The sequence below is a fragment of the Pipistrellus hanaki genome, assembly GCF_964339955.1.
Source record: "Pipistrellus hanaki genome assembly, chromosome: 10".
NCBI lineage: Eukaryota > Metazoa > Chordata > Mammalia > Chiroptera > Vespertilionidae > Pipistrellus > Pipistrellus hanaki.
In genome coordinates, this window is record NC_140512.1 from 50,347,292 (window position 1) to 50,367,137 (window position 19,846).

At 39.0% G+C, this 19,846-nt stretch overlaps 1 protein-coding gene across 1 annotated transcript in view; it reads left to right on the plus strand.

Moving 5' to 3' along the window:
• Nucleotides 1-211: 211 nt before the first annotated feature.
• MTPN (myotrophin) overlaps nt 212-19,846 on the plus strand; it is a 47,406-nt gene continuing 27,771 nt past the window's right edge. The window contains exon 1 of the mRNA XM_084896611.1: nt 212-949. Coding sequence (XP_084752737.1) covers nt 878-949 — 72 coding nt within the window. The 5' untranslated portion in view covers nt 212-877. The remainder of the gene's footprint in view (nt 950-19,846) is intronic.

Consider the following 19,846-nt stretch of genomic DNA (forward strand, 5'->3'; position numbering starts at 1 on the left):
AAACTGAAATCCTAGTCGTGGAACATAACTGCTCTCTGGAAGATGAATAAAGTTTTCCCCCAACACACGTTAAAGTTTTTCCCTCCACAGAAATTATACATAGTATTGGCATGTATTAAATATGTCCTTGCACACAGGAATTAGTTTATTTCATCTCTTTCTTTTTTTTCTCCTTCTTCCTTTATTATTTTCTTTTCTTACTATATCCTAGCAGTCTTAGGAGCCCAAGAGATGCTGACAGCTCAGAAGAGAAGGAGAGAAAGAAAAAGAAAGAGGAGAGAGAACTAGACAGTTCTACTGGAGACTTTCAGGTGAGCAAGATGCCTTCCAAGTTTTTCTGTTGTTTTTACTTTTTCCCTTTTATGGTGTGCACTGCAGGAACGTCCTGATCCCATCAGCAATACAGGACTCTTAACTCTCCCTTCACAATCTCACTCTGGGATTCCTGTCCTCTGACGCCTCCTTCCCCCTCTTCTCCTCCCCCCACCCCTGGGCCCCTGGTTGCCGGCCCAGACACCGCGCCTGCGCACACAGGCGGCTCCGCCAGGGCCCCGGGGCGGGGTCCCAGAGCGCTCGGAGGGGAAAAAGGAAGAGGAAGTTGTGGGAGGGCCCTGGCTGGGGGAGTGAACCGGAAGTGCAAGCGCCCGGGCTGCTCCTCGGCCAGGCGGAACCTGCTCTGTCGGGCCCGGTGGCTGCAAAAGAACTTTCTCCCGCCCCAACTGTCGCCTGGGCCAAGCGCCTCGCCCTCCTGGCAAGCCTCCCCCGCCGGCTCCGCTCTCCGCTCGGCGCCGCCCGGCTCCCTCTCGCCCGGCAGGACCCGCTCGCTCCCGCCGCCGCCTCGCCTGCTGCCGGCCCGGCGGCCCGCCCCGCTGCAGTGATGTGCGACAAGGAGTTCATGTGGGCCCTGAAGAACGGGGACCTGGACGAGGTGAAGGACTACGTGGCCAAGGTGAGCGGGCGGCTGGCGGCGGCGGGATGGAGCGGAGGCTGGGGGAGCCGCGGGGAGCGGGGCGGGCGGAGGCGGGGGGCGGGGGGAGGCGGCCCCGGGGAGAGGCCGGCGGGGGGGGCCGCACCTGGAAGGAGGGTCGGGATCGATCGCGGGGGCGCGTTCCGTGTCAGGTAGCGGCTGGGGCTGCACCCAGGGGCGCCCCTGCTTGCCTGGCCCTTGGGGGAGGGGAGGCGTGGTAACGGGCGCCTAGCCTCCCTCCCCCGTGAGCGCTGACCACTCGAGTCCGGCCCAGTCTCTCTTCCCGGCCATTGAGTTGTGACTTCAGTCTGTCTTTGAATGAAGTAAGTCTCCATCTTGAACCTGCCCTTGACTGAATGAAGTGACTCAGTGATTAGAATCAGAGGAACTTTTTTTTTTTTTTTTTAGCCGTGGGCCGTTAATGAGTGTAAGGTATTCAGTGACCGTGAAAAAAAAAAGGGGGAGGGAGGGAAGGAGGGGAACCAGAGGGCGGGGGGGAAGTGGGGTACCAGAAATAGCAATGGTTAAACTTAAGAAACTCGGTATCACTTCACCCTCGAGTCTACACTTTGGGTGTGGCCTTTTCCTCTCTCTCTCTCTCCCCTCTACAGCAAATACTTCATTTGCTTCAAGTGGGGAGTTTTCAGCAGCGTTGAAGGTAATCTAAGTAGCTTTCGCACAGGCACGTTCACTTGATTCTTTCTTCCGGATTCCGTCTGAAATGCTTACACGTGTGGTAGCAACGCAGTTTTAACCACAGTGTGCTTGAGGGTGGTGAAATCGTGATGAGGACAGTTCATCTCAAAACTAAACTCCAAATACAAAAACAGAATCCACGTTGTGGGAGATGGGTCCGATTCTAAGCTGGCCTGTCTTTGGACCTTAAAATTGTGCCTTTTCGTTAGGAGAGAACTTACACACGTGATTCTGGTAGGATGAGCATTGAAGAAGAAATCTTCTAAAACAAAAAGTATTTAATTTTATTCCTTTAACCGTGGAGGGCGTCTCGCTCACCTGAAAGTGTGAGAAACCCCATCCAGATTTTAGTTCCTCAGGGGGTGTGACCACTGACTGATGGGGTGCTGTGTTTTGCTTCAGAGATCTGTTAGGAAGCAAGTCAGTAGAGGCAGAGTTTCTTCTACTTGTAGGCTTGTGCAAGGTAAACTACTGATAGTTTTTACTCTCTCTACCACTACAATTCGGCCTTTTTGCACGCAGCTTAGTTGTTGTTTGCAGTGGGTTTTTAGGACACTATTCACCACCTTCTCAGGTAGTGGCGGTCTGAAACCTGACTTACTGGATATTTCAATGTAAATTCAAAGGGGAGAAATTACTTGGAACACTTCAGCCTGTGGTGCCCTTTCCAGTGGCGGATACTGCAGTACTCTGGGAGTGAGTGAGCGTTCGTGTTTGTGGTGTTACTGTGGAACCTTGAAATACGGAAAGTTTTTAAGTACTGAGCTTACACTTACAAAAACTAACACAATTTATGTAGTGTCTTCCCGACACTTTGTTTTTATGTTATCGTCCTTGTCAACCTTGCGAAGTAAAGGCCTTTCATTAGTTCCATTGTACAGATAAGATTACTGAGATGCAGGGTACTTAAGGGAAAAAAATTCAAAGTTGCAGAGATGAATGATGCAGCTAGAACTGCTGACTCCAAACGTAGCCTCTTTGCTCCCTGCATTCTCTCATTATCTGAAGTGTAGTTGCAGAGCATCTGATACCAAGATTTCTAGAAGGACATTCCCAAGGTCCATGTCCAGGCAGATAACTTGTACAGAGTTGTCAATCACACAAACACACTTATGAAAAAATAAGTGCCAATAACAAGGGATTCATTTATTTTCAGTTTTTTAAATTAGGTCATTATGTTCAGTTTGATTTTGGCTTTTTCCTAATGTACGTTACTGCCTATCCTCGTTAACAAAAAAGATGTGCACATATTAAGAACTTTTTATCCAAAAAGGTTGGACTGTAACGTAATCCTATAAAACAGATCATTGAGCTTTTTCCTTAGTTTTTGTTTTGTTTTTTCCCCATATGGTTTTACTGACTTCAGAGAGAGGGAGAGAAAGATAGAAACATCAATGATGAAGGAGAATCATTGATCAGCTGCCTCTTGCATACCTCCTACTGGGGACTGAGACCATAACCCGGGCATGTGCCCTGACCTAATAAGCAAACCATGATTTCCTCATCTGGTTCATGGGTGGATGTTCAACCACTGAGCCATACCAGCCAGGCATCCTTTCTTAGTTTTTATTAACTTGAGTCAAAGTATTTCTTGCTTTGTTAGTGAAAAATAACAAAAAACAACCCAAACCCAACTTGTAGGAATCTCTTTCACGTCCCGCATGGAAAGGGTTTCAATTCAGGGTTCGGGTTCTGGAGAAGGGCCACACACAAATGAAAAGAGACTTGAAGAAATTCAATTTGGCGATATGGGGGGCCAGGCGGTAGTCCAACTCTAGTGGGAGAACTACTCCTGCTCTGGCCCTGCCATCCCTTTTATTGAGTCTTTGGAGAAAACATCTTAGGCAAGATAAATAAAAATTTACATGTAGCCCTTTGGCAGGAAATAACAAACTTACATGGGACAAACAAGGTGGAGGCTGCTTCAGCTAACAGTGTCTCAACTAAGGAAAGGGTGAGTGGTTAGAGCAATTAAGGTTGTTGACCAGCCTTCCTGGCTTCCTGTCAGCATCTCTCTTTTAGTGAAACTGATTTGTTTCGGGCACTAACTCTAGTTTTTACTGACTGAGCTTCCTTACTGTACCTATTCACTCGCAAGTCCTTAGAACAGGGGTGGGGAACCTTTTTTTTCTGCCAAGGGCCATATGGATATTTATAACATAATTCGTGAGCCATACAAAATTATCAACCTAGAAATTAGCCTGCTGTATTTGGTCAAACGTTTAATTAACTCACATTATCCTAATGCCTTGGCAGGGCCAGACCAAATGATTTCTTTGGCCTTATTCAGCCCTGCGGGGGGTGCCTTAGAACATGGTTTCTCCTGCCCAGAGCCTTCCCCCTGCTTATTCATTGACTCACCCTTTTTATCCACCAATTAGTGAACACTTGTTACCATTTTCTGAGTTTATGTAAGTTTTATGCAAAGGAATTATAGTTTTAAAAGTTGAACTTGTCTAATTTTTCTCTTAAGGGGTTAAGAGCCTTTAAAATACTCTCCCATGTTCTCTTGTGAAGATCTCATTATTAAGTGAAATATTTTAATAGGCTCCCTTTTTTAAACTATTATATTTTTTAAATCAATAATTGTATTTTTCTACCTGCTTCTGACTTTTACACAGAAATGTAAAGTATGGATAGGCAAAAGTTGTTGGTTTGGGTGAGTTCCTGAACTCTGAAAAATCAGTTCAGAATTCCCAAACCGTTGAAAACTGTATAGTTCTAAATGGAAAAAGAAAAACAGCACATAAAACTCCCTATTAAATGTTCATCGGTAACATTAAAACAATACCTGAAACATTTTGGCTTTTTGATTGACCCTTTCAAAGACCATATTTAACTTATTGGTCCGAGGGACTTTGATGGTAAAGAAGTTAGACACAATGCTTCTGAAACTGAAGTGTCTTTATTCAGCAGACTATGTGGAATACTTTAAAAGTAGTATACAAGTAATAAGTAACATCCAACACAAAATTTAGTTTATCCAATTGGGAGAGGAGTGAAAGCTAACAATAATAGATATTCATAGCCCTATTTTTAATTTATATGCTTCCTCTGAGGGACATTTTTGCCTTCATCTTCCATTTCTGCCCTTATGTTAATTTCTCCCGTTGGAATTAATTCAGCTCTTACCTGAGCTCCAGAATGGATAGTTCTGTTTGATAAATTCCAAATTGAGGGTTCATTTTTTTTTCAAAAATTATTTCTGTTGGCTCCATTTTAACTAATGGCATCATGACCTAACCATTTGTCCAAACTAGAAATGGGGGGTATTTTCCCAAATTTCTGAGCGGTATCAAGACTACCTTCGTAGACTCTCTCATTCTCTCCTTATTGCTACCATTTTATATTAGTTGTTGCCTCTTTCTTGCCTGGACACTTTTTTCCTTGACTAATTTTTCCCTCCTTCCAGGTCAATTCGCATGTTTTAACTGGAGAGCTCTCTACAGTGTAAATCTGGGCATGTTATCTTTTCAGTCCCTTAAAATACTTTTGTGATTCCCACCCCCACCCTCATCTTTTTTTTTTTTTAATGGTCAACTCCTCCTTAGTTTGGCATACTTGGCTGTTCCAATCTGGCCTGTTCCTGCCTCTCTACACTCTGCTCCAGACTCTGCCGTGGTGTTTCTTGTACTGTATATGTGCAGTCATCCTCCTTGACTAAGTCTGCTCACCTCAATTCCTAACCCCCAACCTGGTGAGCTTCTGTTTATCCTCTTAGCTTAAATATCACCTCTTCTAGAAAATATTTTGACTTCTAATGATGTGCTGCTGCTTTTAGTGTTTCACTTATCAAATTGCTATGATTTTGTCTGCATGTCTGTTTTCAATTAGGCTCTAGCTTCTGGAGGGTAGATGTTACATTCTTTTTCATGTCTATATCCCCAGTATAGTGCCAAGGAATTTCACACATTAAAAGCATATGTTCCAAGGAAGAAATTCTTCTTATTCGTCACTTAGCTACAGTTATAACATACTTCATTAGTTATATAATGATAATTACCATTGACAGGATGACTTATGTTGCCAGGTACTATAAAGTGCTCTGCAAGATTTTTACCTAAGTTTTTATTTGCTTATTACCACAGCATTTCAATATAGGTAATAGTATTCCTATTTTAAGGATGAGGAGATTTAAGGGTTGAATTTAGAGAAATTAAGTAACTTAACAAGGTCACTAAGTAAGTAGCACAACTGGGATTTAAACCATGAGCTGTCTGAATTTACAGCCCGTATATTTTTCACCATATCAGTCTATCTTGAAATGATTATCTGATTTCTTAGCTCACAGAAGATTAGAATCAGCACATTAAAAAAAATGAAAAGAGCTTACAAGAGGCAGGCACAAGTTATCTCTGACTTTGAATGAAAAGTAGAAAAATGGCCATAATTAAACACTTTTTAATGTAACTATACTAATAAAAGGTTAATATGCTAATTAGACCAGTTCAACTGGCCATCTTCCGGATGTCCAACTTCCTTCTGGACAAAGCCACAGTGGTGGGGGCTGAGGAGACAGGTGGGTAGGGGCCATCAGGCCGGCAGGGGAGGGCAGTTGGGGGCCATCAGGCTGGCAGGGGAGGGCAGTTGGGGGCCAGCAGGCCAGCAGGGGAAGACAGTTGGGGGCCATCAGGCCAGCAAAGGTGGTTAGGGATGATCAGACAGGCAGGCAAGCAGTTAGGAGCCAGTGGTCCCGGATTGTGAGAGGGATGTCCTACTGCCGGTTTAGGCCCCTCAGGGGTCTTGGATTGGAGAGGGTGCAAGCTGGGCTGAGGAACCTCCCCCCCACAACGAATTTTGTGCACTGGGCCTCTAGTTTGAAAATAATTAGCATAGAAACAACAGCTCTGTAAACTTTAAATCTCATCAGAGGCTCACGATGTTTCTATAAAGAGACTATTTGATAGCTTATGGGAACTTTTGTATTTATAGTCATTCATAATTTATTGTTATAGTTTGTAATTGTGATTCTATACATTACAGAAAAAGTCAAATTGTGTCTATTTGTCTTAGAAAGAAACAATACACTATTGTGACATGTTCAGAATGCTTTAAATTAAATAGCACTCTTTGAAAAAAGTATCGTCTTAAAATTTTACCTATTTGAGCACTGTGGTACTATGCACAGGTATAATGCCATCTATCATATCAACCATAAGCATGATCCCATTTTATTTATTTTATTTATTTATTTATTTTTATAGTATTTTCACTTAATTTTATTTTTGTACCCAGGAAAATAAGTATAATTAGTATCATTTACTTCCAAGAACTGTATCCATCAACTTATTCAATTCTTTAAGTTGGACACAGATATTGGTTAAATGATAACATTTTTTTCATAAGAACCACAAAATTATGAGTTCACACATTTTTTTAATACAAAAAAAAAAAGTTCAGACTATGCAGTTCATTCCCTGTAGGCTGGGAGGGTATTTGTGATTATATTCACTCCCTCTTTTCCCCTCAGGGGGGATACTCCAAAAGTGTTTTATTCTTTTAGAAATATTTTTCTTGTGGAAAATTACAAATATACCCAAGGAAAAGAGTGGTATAATAAACACCCATAATATCCTTGTCACCCAGGTATATAAAAATATCAATTTATGGACAATTTTGTTTCATGAATACCTTCATCCACATCTAGTTTTACCTTATGGATCATTGTGAAGCAAATCTCACCCATAAATAATTCAGTGTTTATCTGTAAAAGATGGTACAGCACATGTCTCTTAAGTTTCTTCTTATCTATAGTTTCCTTTTTTCTCTCTTCCCTTCCTCCCAGCATGATCCCATTTTAGAGATGAAGAGACTGAGACAAAGATTAAAATAACTTGCCTGAGGTCATAAAGCTGTTGAGTAGTGAAGCAGAGATTTTATTTTTACTTATTTATTTTAATTTCTTTATTGATTAAGGTATCACATATTTGTCCTCATCCCCCCATTCCCATCCCCAACCCCTCCTTATTCATGCCCCCACCCCCTATTGTCCTTTACCACTGGTTAGGCTCATATGTATGCACACAAGTCCTTTGGTTGATCTCTACCTTTTATCTCCATCCTCCCTCTGAGTTCCAACAGTCTGATCCATGCCTCCTTGTCTCTGGGTCTGTTCTTGTTCATCAGTCTATGTTGTTCATCATTTTCCCCTAGATGAGTGAGATCATGTCCTACTGGAAATACACTTATAAGAACCGAAAATGAGACAAGCAATAATGGTTTAGAAGCAGAGATTTTAACTCAGTCTCTCTGACTTCTCAATAATGCTAGGTAACTCAGGTATTTACACATGTGTTAAAAAAAAATAATCATGCAGGATGGTAATTATCCATTGAGACTAGTTAGAGGTGGGCTTTGTGAAAGATTTTGAGGCTCTAGCTCGCTTACAGGTGAATGCTTATGAGTTGTATTGATAAGTAATTCCAGATAATCTCCATTAAGTCTAATATATGTACTCTTGTTTATAATGTGCTTCTATTTCACTTGCTGTGAAATACTATACATCAGGTCTCTAACTTCCCTCTCTGTGGTTTCCTTTCCCTCTCCAGCCCCCATTCTAATTACATCCGCCTTTGACACTGATAGGTTTGAAAAGCAACAAGTGTGTACCCTTTGAAAGGATAGGATCTCTTGAACCTGAGTAAAGTGTCAACTCTAATCTTTAGAAATTTCAAGACTTATTGGGATCACTTATCATTTCCTAATAAAATAAGCAATTTAAAAGGGGTCCTGATTCAATCTATTTTGCAGATATTAGTTTTATAAAATTTCCCTTTTTTCTTTGAATATAAAATAAAGGCTTTTTTTTTTTTTTTTTATTGGAAGGCAAATGTTCACTCAGATGTCATAGGCTGTTCATAGTGTTTTTCTTTGAGATTTTATTTTTTCCTTTGAGATTTTTAAATATTATCCTTACACTAGTTCAGACAGTTAAAGGTGTAATAAAGCTCATTTATATTACAAATATAATATATGCTTATTAATTAAAAGATAAAGCTGAATTAAATAAAGTGAAACTTGCCCATTTTCCTTACCCAGGTATCTTTCTTTAAAATATAAAATTTACAGGTATTTTTAAGACATGTAAAAAGATGAAAATTGGCCCATGACTTAGTTAATTCCTAGTAATTTTAAAAGATGAAATTAAATTAATTTAGATACAGATTAGAAAATGCAACACCTATGATTCTATTGCCCAGTCCCTGTGAACAAAGCAAGCCATTCTTAACAGGTTGGCAAAATTAATTTCAGGAAAAGATAGAAAATTCACTTATTCTTTTCTCTATTTAAAAAATTCTGTGCATATTTCTGCACTTTTGCTTTTTTAAAATGCCTTAATAATACATCTTAAGTTGCATGTTGAAATTTATCTACCACCTCCTATCTATTATTTATTTATTAAAATATATTTTTATTGATTTCAGAGAGAAAGAGAGATATAAAACATCTCTATCTATAGAAAAGCCTAAGCAACTGGCCAACCTTTCGACCAGCCAGCCTGTAGCTATGATACGCACTGACCACCAGGGGCAGACGCTCAGGAGCTTCCAAGCTGCAGTGACTTGGCAGCTGTGGTTCTTAGGTGATGCACCCAGAACCAGAGAGGAGGCAGCCCGGTTCTGGGGTGTGTCACCCGAGAACCATCCTCTCGTAACCTGGGACCCCTGGGGGATGTTAAAGAGCCGGTTTCAGCCTGATCCCCACAGGCCAGGCCAAGGGACCTCACTGGTGCCTCTGGTCGATGATAAGAGAGTATCATTGACTGATTGCCTCCTGCACTTCCCCTCCTATCCCACCCCCACCCCCCACTGGGGAATGAGGAACCCCCACCCGCGAGTGCATGAATTTTTGTGCACCAGGCCTCTAGTATAAAAGAATGAACATTTTAATACTTAGGTCAAAACTCTTGGTTACTGGAAAATTTAGCCAAAAAAGGGGGTTATAGATAATAACCTTTACCCATAGTATAATTGAAACTATAACACTGTCCTTTAAAAACTTAAAAGTACATTGTTGGTAAAACCATAGTGTAGCAGGGGTCCTCAAACTTTTTAAAGTGGGGGCCAGATCACGGTCCCTCAGAGAGCTGGAGGGCCGGACTATATGAACTACTAATTCCTACTGTAACACCTTGGCTGTGCTCACTGCCCAAAAAACCTGGCGGGCCGGATCAGACTCCTGCGGGCCGCATGTGGCCCGCGGGCCGTAGTTCGAAGACCCCTGGTGTAGAGCTTAAATGTATTGGCTTTGGAATTAAAATCCTCCAGCTTTAGCTTTCTTACTAAGTGTATCACTGAGGTGAACTAGTTAACTGCTCAGAACTTGAGTTTCTACACTTGGGAAAAATGAAGGTAATAATAAATTGTGTACCATTTTTCCTCATGTGGTGAATGCTAATAAATATTAGCCAATTACTGACATATAGTAATCATAAGTTTGTTTAGAAGCAGAACTGCTTAAAAGATCATCTAATTCAACTGCCTTATATTGTAAATAAGGAAAAATTAAATGTTAAAGGCTTGACCAGGATCATACTAATTGGGATTAAGACTTTAATTCCATTTTTATGAACCTGAACAGATGCTTTTCACACAACCATATGGTGTTTTCTAATGAAATACTTTATACTAGCTATTGCTTCTATTGGAATATTCTTTTTCTTTTTTTCTTTTTTTCGCCCCACTCCTATCTGCTTGGTAAAATTCTCCTTATTAGTAAATATTTTGTTCTTATAGCATATCCTGACTGTGCAGTTAATCCCTCATTTATGCCAGTGTGGTATCTAATGTAAAGCTTTCCTATTGTTTTTATGCTCTAGTGTAGAGTTACTTAAACTTGAGAACTATGGGCTCCTGACTTTCCTGGCAAGTCACTAGACTTGAATTTGAAAAACAATGGCTTAAGAAACTCAAATCTGTGGAATGTGGTGTGTTTTGTTTGTTTGTTTTTTGTGTTTTTTTTTTTTTTAAGAGAGAGCAAAGGAGAGGGAGAGAAAAAAATTATTGATGTAAGAAAGAAACATTGATCAGCTGCCTCCTGCACAGCCTTTAGGAGCATATTCCCTGACCAGGAATGGAACCAGCAACCTTTCAATGCACGGAATGATGCCAATCAGTTGAGCCATACCAGCCAAGGCATATGTCTTTTGTTCTTAATGGCTGTTTTTTATTTGCTTGTTTGTTTGTTTTTAAGTGCATGTACAGATGTGGATCATTTGTTTCCATTTAAATATGTGAACAGTGCCTGTCAATAATCTCTGAGAATTCAGAGACTCTCCTCCAATAATATTCCAACAGATCTTGGCTTAAGATAGTGTTGGTGGTGGGACATTGTCTTTTGGTAGGTGGGGGTTTCCCAGCATTTGAAATCCCTCCCTGTGTTTGAGGAGTTCTCTGGTGCATAGGGAACTGGTCCATATATTTCATGAACCTTGGTGAAGTGCAAGGCCTGGCTCCTACCATAGCAAAGCCAAAGAGGGCAAATGAATGGCTTTCTCCTGCCTCCACTTAGGAAATGGGCCCCTAACCCAGACATGGCTAATTGGGTGTTTTTATCTGGAGCTAAATACAAAAACTCAAGCACAGTAAAGGTTGTAGTGGCTGCAATAAGACATTATTTCCAAAAACAGAAGTGCCCATTGTGGCATCGCTTCTGTGCCCACGTCATTCTTGTGACAGATTTTGATTTTCTTTCTCTTAAACCTCCTTGGTCTTACTCATTTACTGAGTCTAGTTCTTCAACCTTCCCAGCAATTTAGAGAGCTATTGTACTTTTAACTTCTGTTCATCAATATGAATTGGTTACTATTCTTGTACTTAAGAACTCCATATTAATTTTTAAAAAAATATTTTTACTGATTTTAGAGAGGAGGAGAGAGGGAGAGATAAGAAACTTCAGTGAGAGAGAATTATTGATCGGCTGCCTCCTGCACTCCCCACACTGGGGATCGAGCCCGCAACCCAAGCATGTGCCCTTGACCAGAATCAAACCTGAGACCCTTCAGTCCACAGGCCGATGCTCTATCCACTGAGCCAAACTGGCCAGGGCCCATATTAATTTTTACCTAACTCCCCTGTGAGCTTTTGGAATATATAAATTAGTTTTGTATTCCCAATATTTATCACATTGTCTCTTATCTGCCATATAGTTTAGTTAAATTTAGGTTCAGTGGTATTTCTAGAAATTAACCCCTTTTGTTGATTTCAGTATTTTACCATATGCCTTTTTGTAACAAATGTTCTTAGTATAAATGATGTGTCATTGAGTTTTATTCAACTTTTCCAATAGTTGTAGAATAAGGTTTTAACAATAGTTGTATAAATAGTAACACCAGCTTTCAGTTAAAATGGCCAACATTTTAGAATTTTTTTTTTTTTCAGTTGTCAAATGGTCTTTAATTTGAAATCTTTTCCTTTGTAGTTCCTAACTAGCTGGGCATTCCACTGCACCACTGTTGATGTCATCTTTAATATGATGAGGGGTGAGGGTGGTCATCAACATTGCAGTCCCCGAGGAGCAATCCTCAGGATCTCTTTAATGATTGCAGAAAGTTCTCTAGCTAAAGATCAGTGCTGTCTATTGAGCATTGTTGACCATCACATCACAAGTTATATTTTCACTGTGCTTGATGTTGGGTTTATTCTGCTTTTTTTTTTTTTGCTTTTTTTTTTATGTCTTTTGGCAGTTCTTTGATGGTCAGGGCAGAGACAGAAGTACTACCTTAGTCTGGACCTGCCTGTTCTGAATGATGAGTTTCACTGTAATAATCAGACCCTTACAATCACTGATTGCATTGGCAGTGCCATCACCAGCCTCTTGGAGACAGACCGAGGGGCTCCCGAGAGCCAGGACAGACATGGCACTGACTTCCCCACCAGTGCACCTCAGATATATGACTTTGATCTCTTGGCGCCCAACTTCTGTGGCATGGTGGAAGAGGCTGGTGTCGATGAACCTGGATTCATGACCAAAGAAAAGTTGCACCTAAGCCGTCCCAAGCTGAGGGCTCATTTTAGAATTCCAGTTAATAATTTACTATATAGTGTCAGTAAAAGTAAAGATGGTTTTTATGCTTGTTCCTTTGTGAAGAATAAGAATCACCAGTGCTTTTTATTGTTACTAATGGATAAATATTAAAAATGCTACTCAATGCCACATTACTTACAACAGTATCAAAGAATGTGGAGCCCTAGCCAGTTTGGCTCATTGGGTAGAGTGTCGGCCCTAGGACTGAAGGGTCGTGGGTTCTATTCCAGTCAAAGGCATGTACTTTGGTCCATGGTTGCAGGTTTGATCACAGCCCTAGTCCCATGATTAGGGTGATGCAGGAGGCAACCAGTCGATGTGTCACTCTCACATCGTTTCTCTGTGTCTCTCCCCCTCCCTTCCACTCTCTAAAAACCAATGAGAAAATATCCTCATCGAGTGGTGAGGATTAACCAAGTGATCATCAACCCAGTCCAACTAAAGCATTCTAGCTGCAAACTTAGAAAATACCTTTATTGTTTGTTCTTTTAAAGCAGTGGTTCTCAACCTTCCTAATGCGGCCACCTTTTTTTTTTATATATAATTTATTGATTTTGTACAGAGAGGAAGAGAGAGAGATAGAAAGCTAGAAACATCGATGAGAGAAAGTCATCAATCAGCTGCCTCTTGCACACCCCCTGCTGGGGATATGCCCGCAACCAAAGTACATGCCCTTGACCAGAATCGAACCCGGGTCCCGTCAGTCCCCAAGCCGACGCTCTATCCATTGAGCCAAACCGGTCTCGGCGTCGCGACCCTTTAATACAGTTCCTCATGTTGTGGTGACCCCCAAACATAAAATTATTTTTGTTGCTACTTCATAACTAATTTTGCTACTGTTTAATGAATTGTAAGGTGAATATTTGTGTTTTCTGATAGTCTTGGGCTCTACAACAGCGGTTTGTAACCCACAGGTTGAGAACCGGTAGCAGGGTCTCCTAAGACCATCGAAAAATACAGATATTTACATTACGATTCATAAAAGTAGCAAAATTACAGTTATGAAGTAGCAACGAAAATAAGTTTATGGTTGGGGGTCACCACAACGTGAGGAACTGTACTAAAGGGTCACGGCATTAGAAAGGTTGAGAATCACTGTTTAAAAGCCTTCTGTAGAATAGTACAATAATTATACTTTCACTTCAGATTCCACTAGGCCTGGGATTGACTCCTAACCCTACCACTTAACTAACTAGCCTTAGCCAAGTTATTTAATTTCATCAAACCTCAGCTTTCTCATCTGCAAACGGGGATTGTATTAGTGTCCATTCATGTCTTTCCTAATTTTTAAAAGAGATAGTAGATGTAAAATCCACAAAGCAGTGCCCAACACATTACATTCTAACTGTAAATATTTGCCATTTTTGTTGTTTTTTATGTAGATCCTTTCCTCAAAGAGGTGATTAGTTGTGACAGAGGCTGTATGGCTTTGTGAGCCATGTCTGCTATTGTGCTAAAGCAGCCATAGATGCTATGTAAACAAATGAGCATATCTGTGTTCAGTAACACTTGATTTTTAAAAAAAAACAAAACAGCCGAAACCGGTTTGGCTCAGTGGTAGAGGGAAAGGTCCCGGGTTCGATTCCGGTCAGGGGCATGTACGTTGATTGCGGGTACATCCCCGGTAGGGGGTGTGCAAGAGGCAGCTGGTCGATGTTTCTCTCTCATCTTCTCTCTCATCGACATTTGTAGCTCTCTCTCTCCCTCTCTGTAAAAAATCAATAAAATATATATATATTTTAAATCTACACATTTCAAATATTAAAAATAATAATAAAATAAAAAATAAAAAAAACAGTAGGCTGGATTTGGCCAGTGGATCCTTGTTTGCTCACTTCTGTATAACATTGAAGTTGTAAAAACTGTGTTATCTAATGTCTTTTTCCCTTGAGTTCTTGAGATAAAAAATAATTTAAATTTTATGAGCAAATACAAAACTTCATTTTCGGGATCAGCATTTCCAAAAGTCTGATTCAGAAACTTATATGGTTAAAAGAGAGTGAACTGTCATAAAAAGCCATGTGTGGATAGGGAAGAGAAAGAGAGAGGTTGAACGAAGATCTCTTTAAAAAAAAAAAAAAAAAGCATAAAATCTCTATAGTAAATTTGAAACTTAGGGAAGGAGGCCTAGATTGTTTTGAAGTTAGGAATTGTTCCAGAATTTTTCTTTCCCCAGCCCTAGTGTCAGTCCTGAAACTCAGCTTGATTTTCAACTCCAGAAGTGAAAGAGGAGGCAGTTAACACAGTTTTCACTGGTTCATTAATAATTCATTCACCTAATATCATTTGAGCACCTACCATGCCTTCCACTGTATTCAGTAGCCATGGAAATACAATAATGAATAATTCTGAGAATAAGTTTTCTTAGGTAGGTTCAGTTAAAGGGTGTATATAGCAAACAAGATAGTTGTATGGGTTCTGAATAAATCATTTCCCTATTTAATAGATAACATGAATAAAACTTAGAAGCAGCTATACAGCTGTGTTAAGAAAACATACAACTAAAAGAATAGACTAAATGAAAAAATAAAACTGATGAGCAGAAATAGATCCAGAGGCATAGAAGCATCGAACAGACTGTCAAACCTCAGAGGGAAGGCAGGGGAGAGGTGTAAGGTCAACCAAAAGACTTGTATGCGTACATGTAAGTATAACCCGTGGACACAGACAGCAGGGTGAGGGCATGTGCTGGGGGTGGGAGTAGCCAGGGAGAGGTCAATGGGGGGAAAGGGAGACATACGTAATTTAAACAATAAAGAATTTAATTTAAAAAAAGAATAGACTATTTGTAAAAGCCAAGAAAGAATCACATTTGGTTGCAGCATAGAGGAGAATCAACACCAAATCAAATTCAGATGAAAATTTTATATTTATTTTTAATATATTTTTATTGATTTCAGAGAGGAAAGGAGTTGGAGAGATAAATATCAATGATGAGAGAGAGAGTATTAATTGGCTGCCTCCTGCATGCCCCCTACTGAGGATCAAGTCCACAACCCAGGCTTGTGCCCTAACCGGAATCGAACCATGACCTCCAGGTTCGTAAGTCAATGCTCAACCACTTAGCCATACCAACCAGGCAGAAATTTTAATAGAGAAGTCAATGCTAAATCAAATTCCAAATGAAAGATAATGAAAATTGAGTGCTTTCTTATTGAGTGATCTTTGAGTATTTACTCTATGCCAGATATGGCCCTACATATAAATTAATGTACATATAAACATGCATATAATTTAATTCTCACAACTACCCAGGTCAGTTTTCTCACTATTTTATAGTTAGGGAAATAGAAATTAACTTGCCTGAGATCCTATAGCTAAGAAGTAGAAAGACAGGACTTGATCTGACTCATTCCAGAACTGCTATATTCTGTATTCAGACATTTGCATTGAAATGTTTCAGAACCACAAATGAAATACCAGATTTAAAAAAATAGAAGATTAGCTTTAACCGGTTTAGCTCAGTGGATAGAGCGTCGACCTGCAGACTGAAGGGTCCTAGGTTTGATTCCTGTCAAGGGCATGTACCTTGGTTGCAGGCACATCCCCAGTAGGGGGTGTGCAAGAGGCAGCTGATCGATGTTTCTCTCTCACAGATGTTTCTGTCTTTCTCTCTTCCTCTCTGTAAAAAATCAATAAAATATGTTAAAAATAAAAATTGAAAATTAAGTATTATAGTAGATAAAGCAGATACTAAATTAGCAAAAGGTAGGGAAGAACATGTAAGTTTACTTAAGAAATGTTTTTAGTTTTTATTTTTTAGAAAGAGGAAGGAAAAGGAGAAGGGGAGAGATCAAGAAACATCAGTATGAGAAACATCACAGCACCTTGACCAGGGATCGTGCCCTGACCAGGAATCGAAACTGCAACCTTTTGGTGCACAGGACAGTGCTCAACCAACTGAGCCACACTGGCTAGGTCAAGAATAACAAGTTTGAACTGATAGATAGAAATAGAAGTTTTCTGAACTGAGAAGATCCAAGGTTAGAAATTGAGGGTCTCCATACTTCTGTTTAAATATTAGTAAACACAGATGAGCAAGACATATGTAGCTAAAATTATTAAATACAATTTTTTTTTTTTTTAATTTGTAAACTTTTGGGCAAAATAACAGTTTCAAGGAGTAAAATTGACTTACCTTTAGATTATTTTCTATGATAGTACTGGAAAACAAGCAGTTCTGTTAGGAATAAAAGATCTTAAAAAATAATTCAAGCTGTTAATCATGTAGGATGGCAACAGGAAAATAATCCAAAACATGGGGTGGGGCAAAAGTAGGTTTACAGTTGAATAGGTGAAACACTTGATTGTATTACTTATTATTGTATTACTTTTCATATGAACAAATGTAAGCCTACTTTTGCCCCACCCTGTATGTATCCCCCTTTCCGTACAATAGATTGCCGTATAAATCACTTCAGAAACTCGAGGGCTGAATTTTTCTTTCCTTCCCTCCTCTTCTTTTGCCTTCCCATTCCCTTCCTTTTTCTCCTTCCTACTTTCTCATGGGTTTATTTACAGATACAGCCTTTAGGAATGTAAACTGTTGGATCAGAACTTGAGATATTTCCCAGGCTACTTTAAGATTTTAGGAATAAATTTCAACTGTGGAGCCATGAATATTTTCTTAACAAGCTAATTTTTGTTCATATTAGTCTTTTGTCCAAATTGAAATTCTATTACAGTGTTTTGAGTTGATTTTCTTAATTTCGGTAGTTTTTCTTTCTATAAATACATATATTTTGGTTAAATTAGAATTTTTACTTTATACCATCAGTAGAAAAATTATTCAAATACTTCACTAAATTTTAAGTTAGAAAATGTCTATGACTAATTGCTTTTAAACTTTCCAAAGAAGAAAAATAAAGTATGCGTTTAATAAGTAAAACAGTTATATAAAACTAATTTAAATCACTAAAGTAGTTATTTTGGAAAGGAGGGGAAGCTTAAGTTAAAGTTCTATGTAGATGTGTAGATGGGGGAAATGTACCATAAGATTTGGGGCCTTAACTATCATGATTTCCATTTACAAACTTGTTAGAAAGAAAAATAGATGCTTAACACTTTTTTTTTTTTTTTTTTTTTTTGCTTAAAAATACAAAGAGTTATGCATTATTTTTGCTCTTAAAATTTTCCCTAGCTCATTTTTTTCTTTGATTTCCATTAGCTTGTGTGATATTGGTAAGTAAGTAAAAATAAGCCTATTATTTATATATGTATTTTAGACCTCAAATAGTTCTAGGTTAAGAATCCCAGAAACATGTAGTTATATGTATAATTGTCTTAAAAACACAGCATTTTATTTTGCAGTTTTTATTCTTAATATATATGCTTTGCTGTGATTTTTGTTTTTGTTTTAATGCGAACAATTTTTTCCCCCTCTGAATTCTAACTGGCAAAAGGTAATACTTAGTTGTAACTGAATTATTGGGGACAACTGTATAGAATTTGTTAAATTTAATAGTTTTGCTGCATTCTACTCTATCAGTTATCCAGTATTAATTTACTTGCAGTACTACAAAATGGTCATACATATGCTAATTTAGTCTCCTGTTTTGTTAAGTAGCTTTTGAGGACACTGGTTTCTTGTGACAGTACAGTATGTACTTATGCCTTAGAACTCAGATGCAGCAACCTGTACATATCTTGGAGATCAAAGGAAGAGAATTGTTTCTTTTTGCCTGAAGAATGGCTTAAAGTTCTCTGCAGGAATCAGTTGACCATTTCATTTAGAAATAGTATAAAGAATGCTATCCCATGTGAATGTTTATTATTCAAAGAAACCATATTGTGTAATAGAGTCCGTAAGAAGTACTGGATTTAGTAAATATCTCCACCACGCTACGTACACTTTTGAGAAAAATATAGAAGATTTTGCCATTTAAGAGCGGGGAATCGGAAACTATTAAAAATATACCTCACATTTGTAAATGGGTTTTTACTCCATATTAAAACTATTTAGAATAGCTTTGGGGAAAAATTGAAGATTGCAAAAAGCTAGGGGAAATCTACTAAAAGAGTGAGACATCTAACCCTAACCGGTTTGGCTCGGTGGGTAGAGCGTCAGCCTGTGGACTGAAAGGTCCCAGGTTCGATTCCTGTCAAGGGCATGTACCTTGGTTGCGGGCACATCCCCAGTAGTGGGTGTGCAGGAGGCAGCTGATCGATGTTTCTAACTATCCCTCTCTTACTCTCTGTAAAAAATTAATAATATATTTTAAAAAATAAATAAATAAAAAATAAGAGTGAGACATCTAGAAAAATAGAAAAATAGAAATACTAAGTACACTAGACTCTTTCTGACCTACTCTATATTTATATTGTAAATATTTGAGCTATTAACACTTATCACAGAGCCCCTTGAAATGATTTCTTGTCTTCACCAGTGTGTACCTAATCTGTTGTACCTTGTTTGCATTAAACTTCCAGAAGCTTGTACTTGTAATGATAGTAATAGCAGCCCATCAGAAAAAAATTTACAGTCTGAACCATATAAATGATTAGAATAATAATATCATAATACAGATAAAGCAAACCAAACCTAATATGTGACCTGTGTTACGAAATAAACATAACAATAATAATGATATTCTAATGGTCACTGTTTATGTTAGATTATTTGCTGAGTACTTTGTCTACATTTTCTCATTGGATTGTCATAAAATTTTTATTAAAAATAGTTATCTTGAGCCAAAACGGGTTTGGCTCAGTGGATAGAACGTCCATCTGCGGGCTGATGGGTCCCAGGTTCAATTCTGATCAAGGGCATGTACATTGATTGTGGGCACATCCCTGGTAAGGGGTGTACGGGAGGCAGCTGGTTGATGTTTCTCTCCCATTGACGTTTCTGGCTCTCTATCCCTCTCCCTTCATCTTGAAAGATCTTTTTGCAGGAATTCAAGTAACTTGCCCAGGGTAACCAAGCTAGTAAATGGCAAAGCCAGGATTTGTCTTTAGATTGTTAGATTCCATGTTCATATAATTATGAACATGAGTACTTTAAAAAAAAAAAAAAAAACTTTATCTTTTATTTACAGTTTACATTTTATATTATTTTGTGTTAGATCAGGTATACAACATAGTGGTTAGGTAATATAACTTTACAAAGTGTGTCCCCACCCTCACCTCCACCCCCAGTATTTTCAGTACCCACCTGGC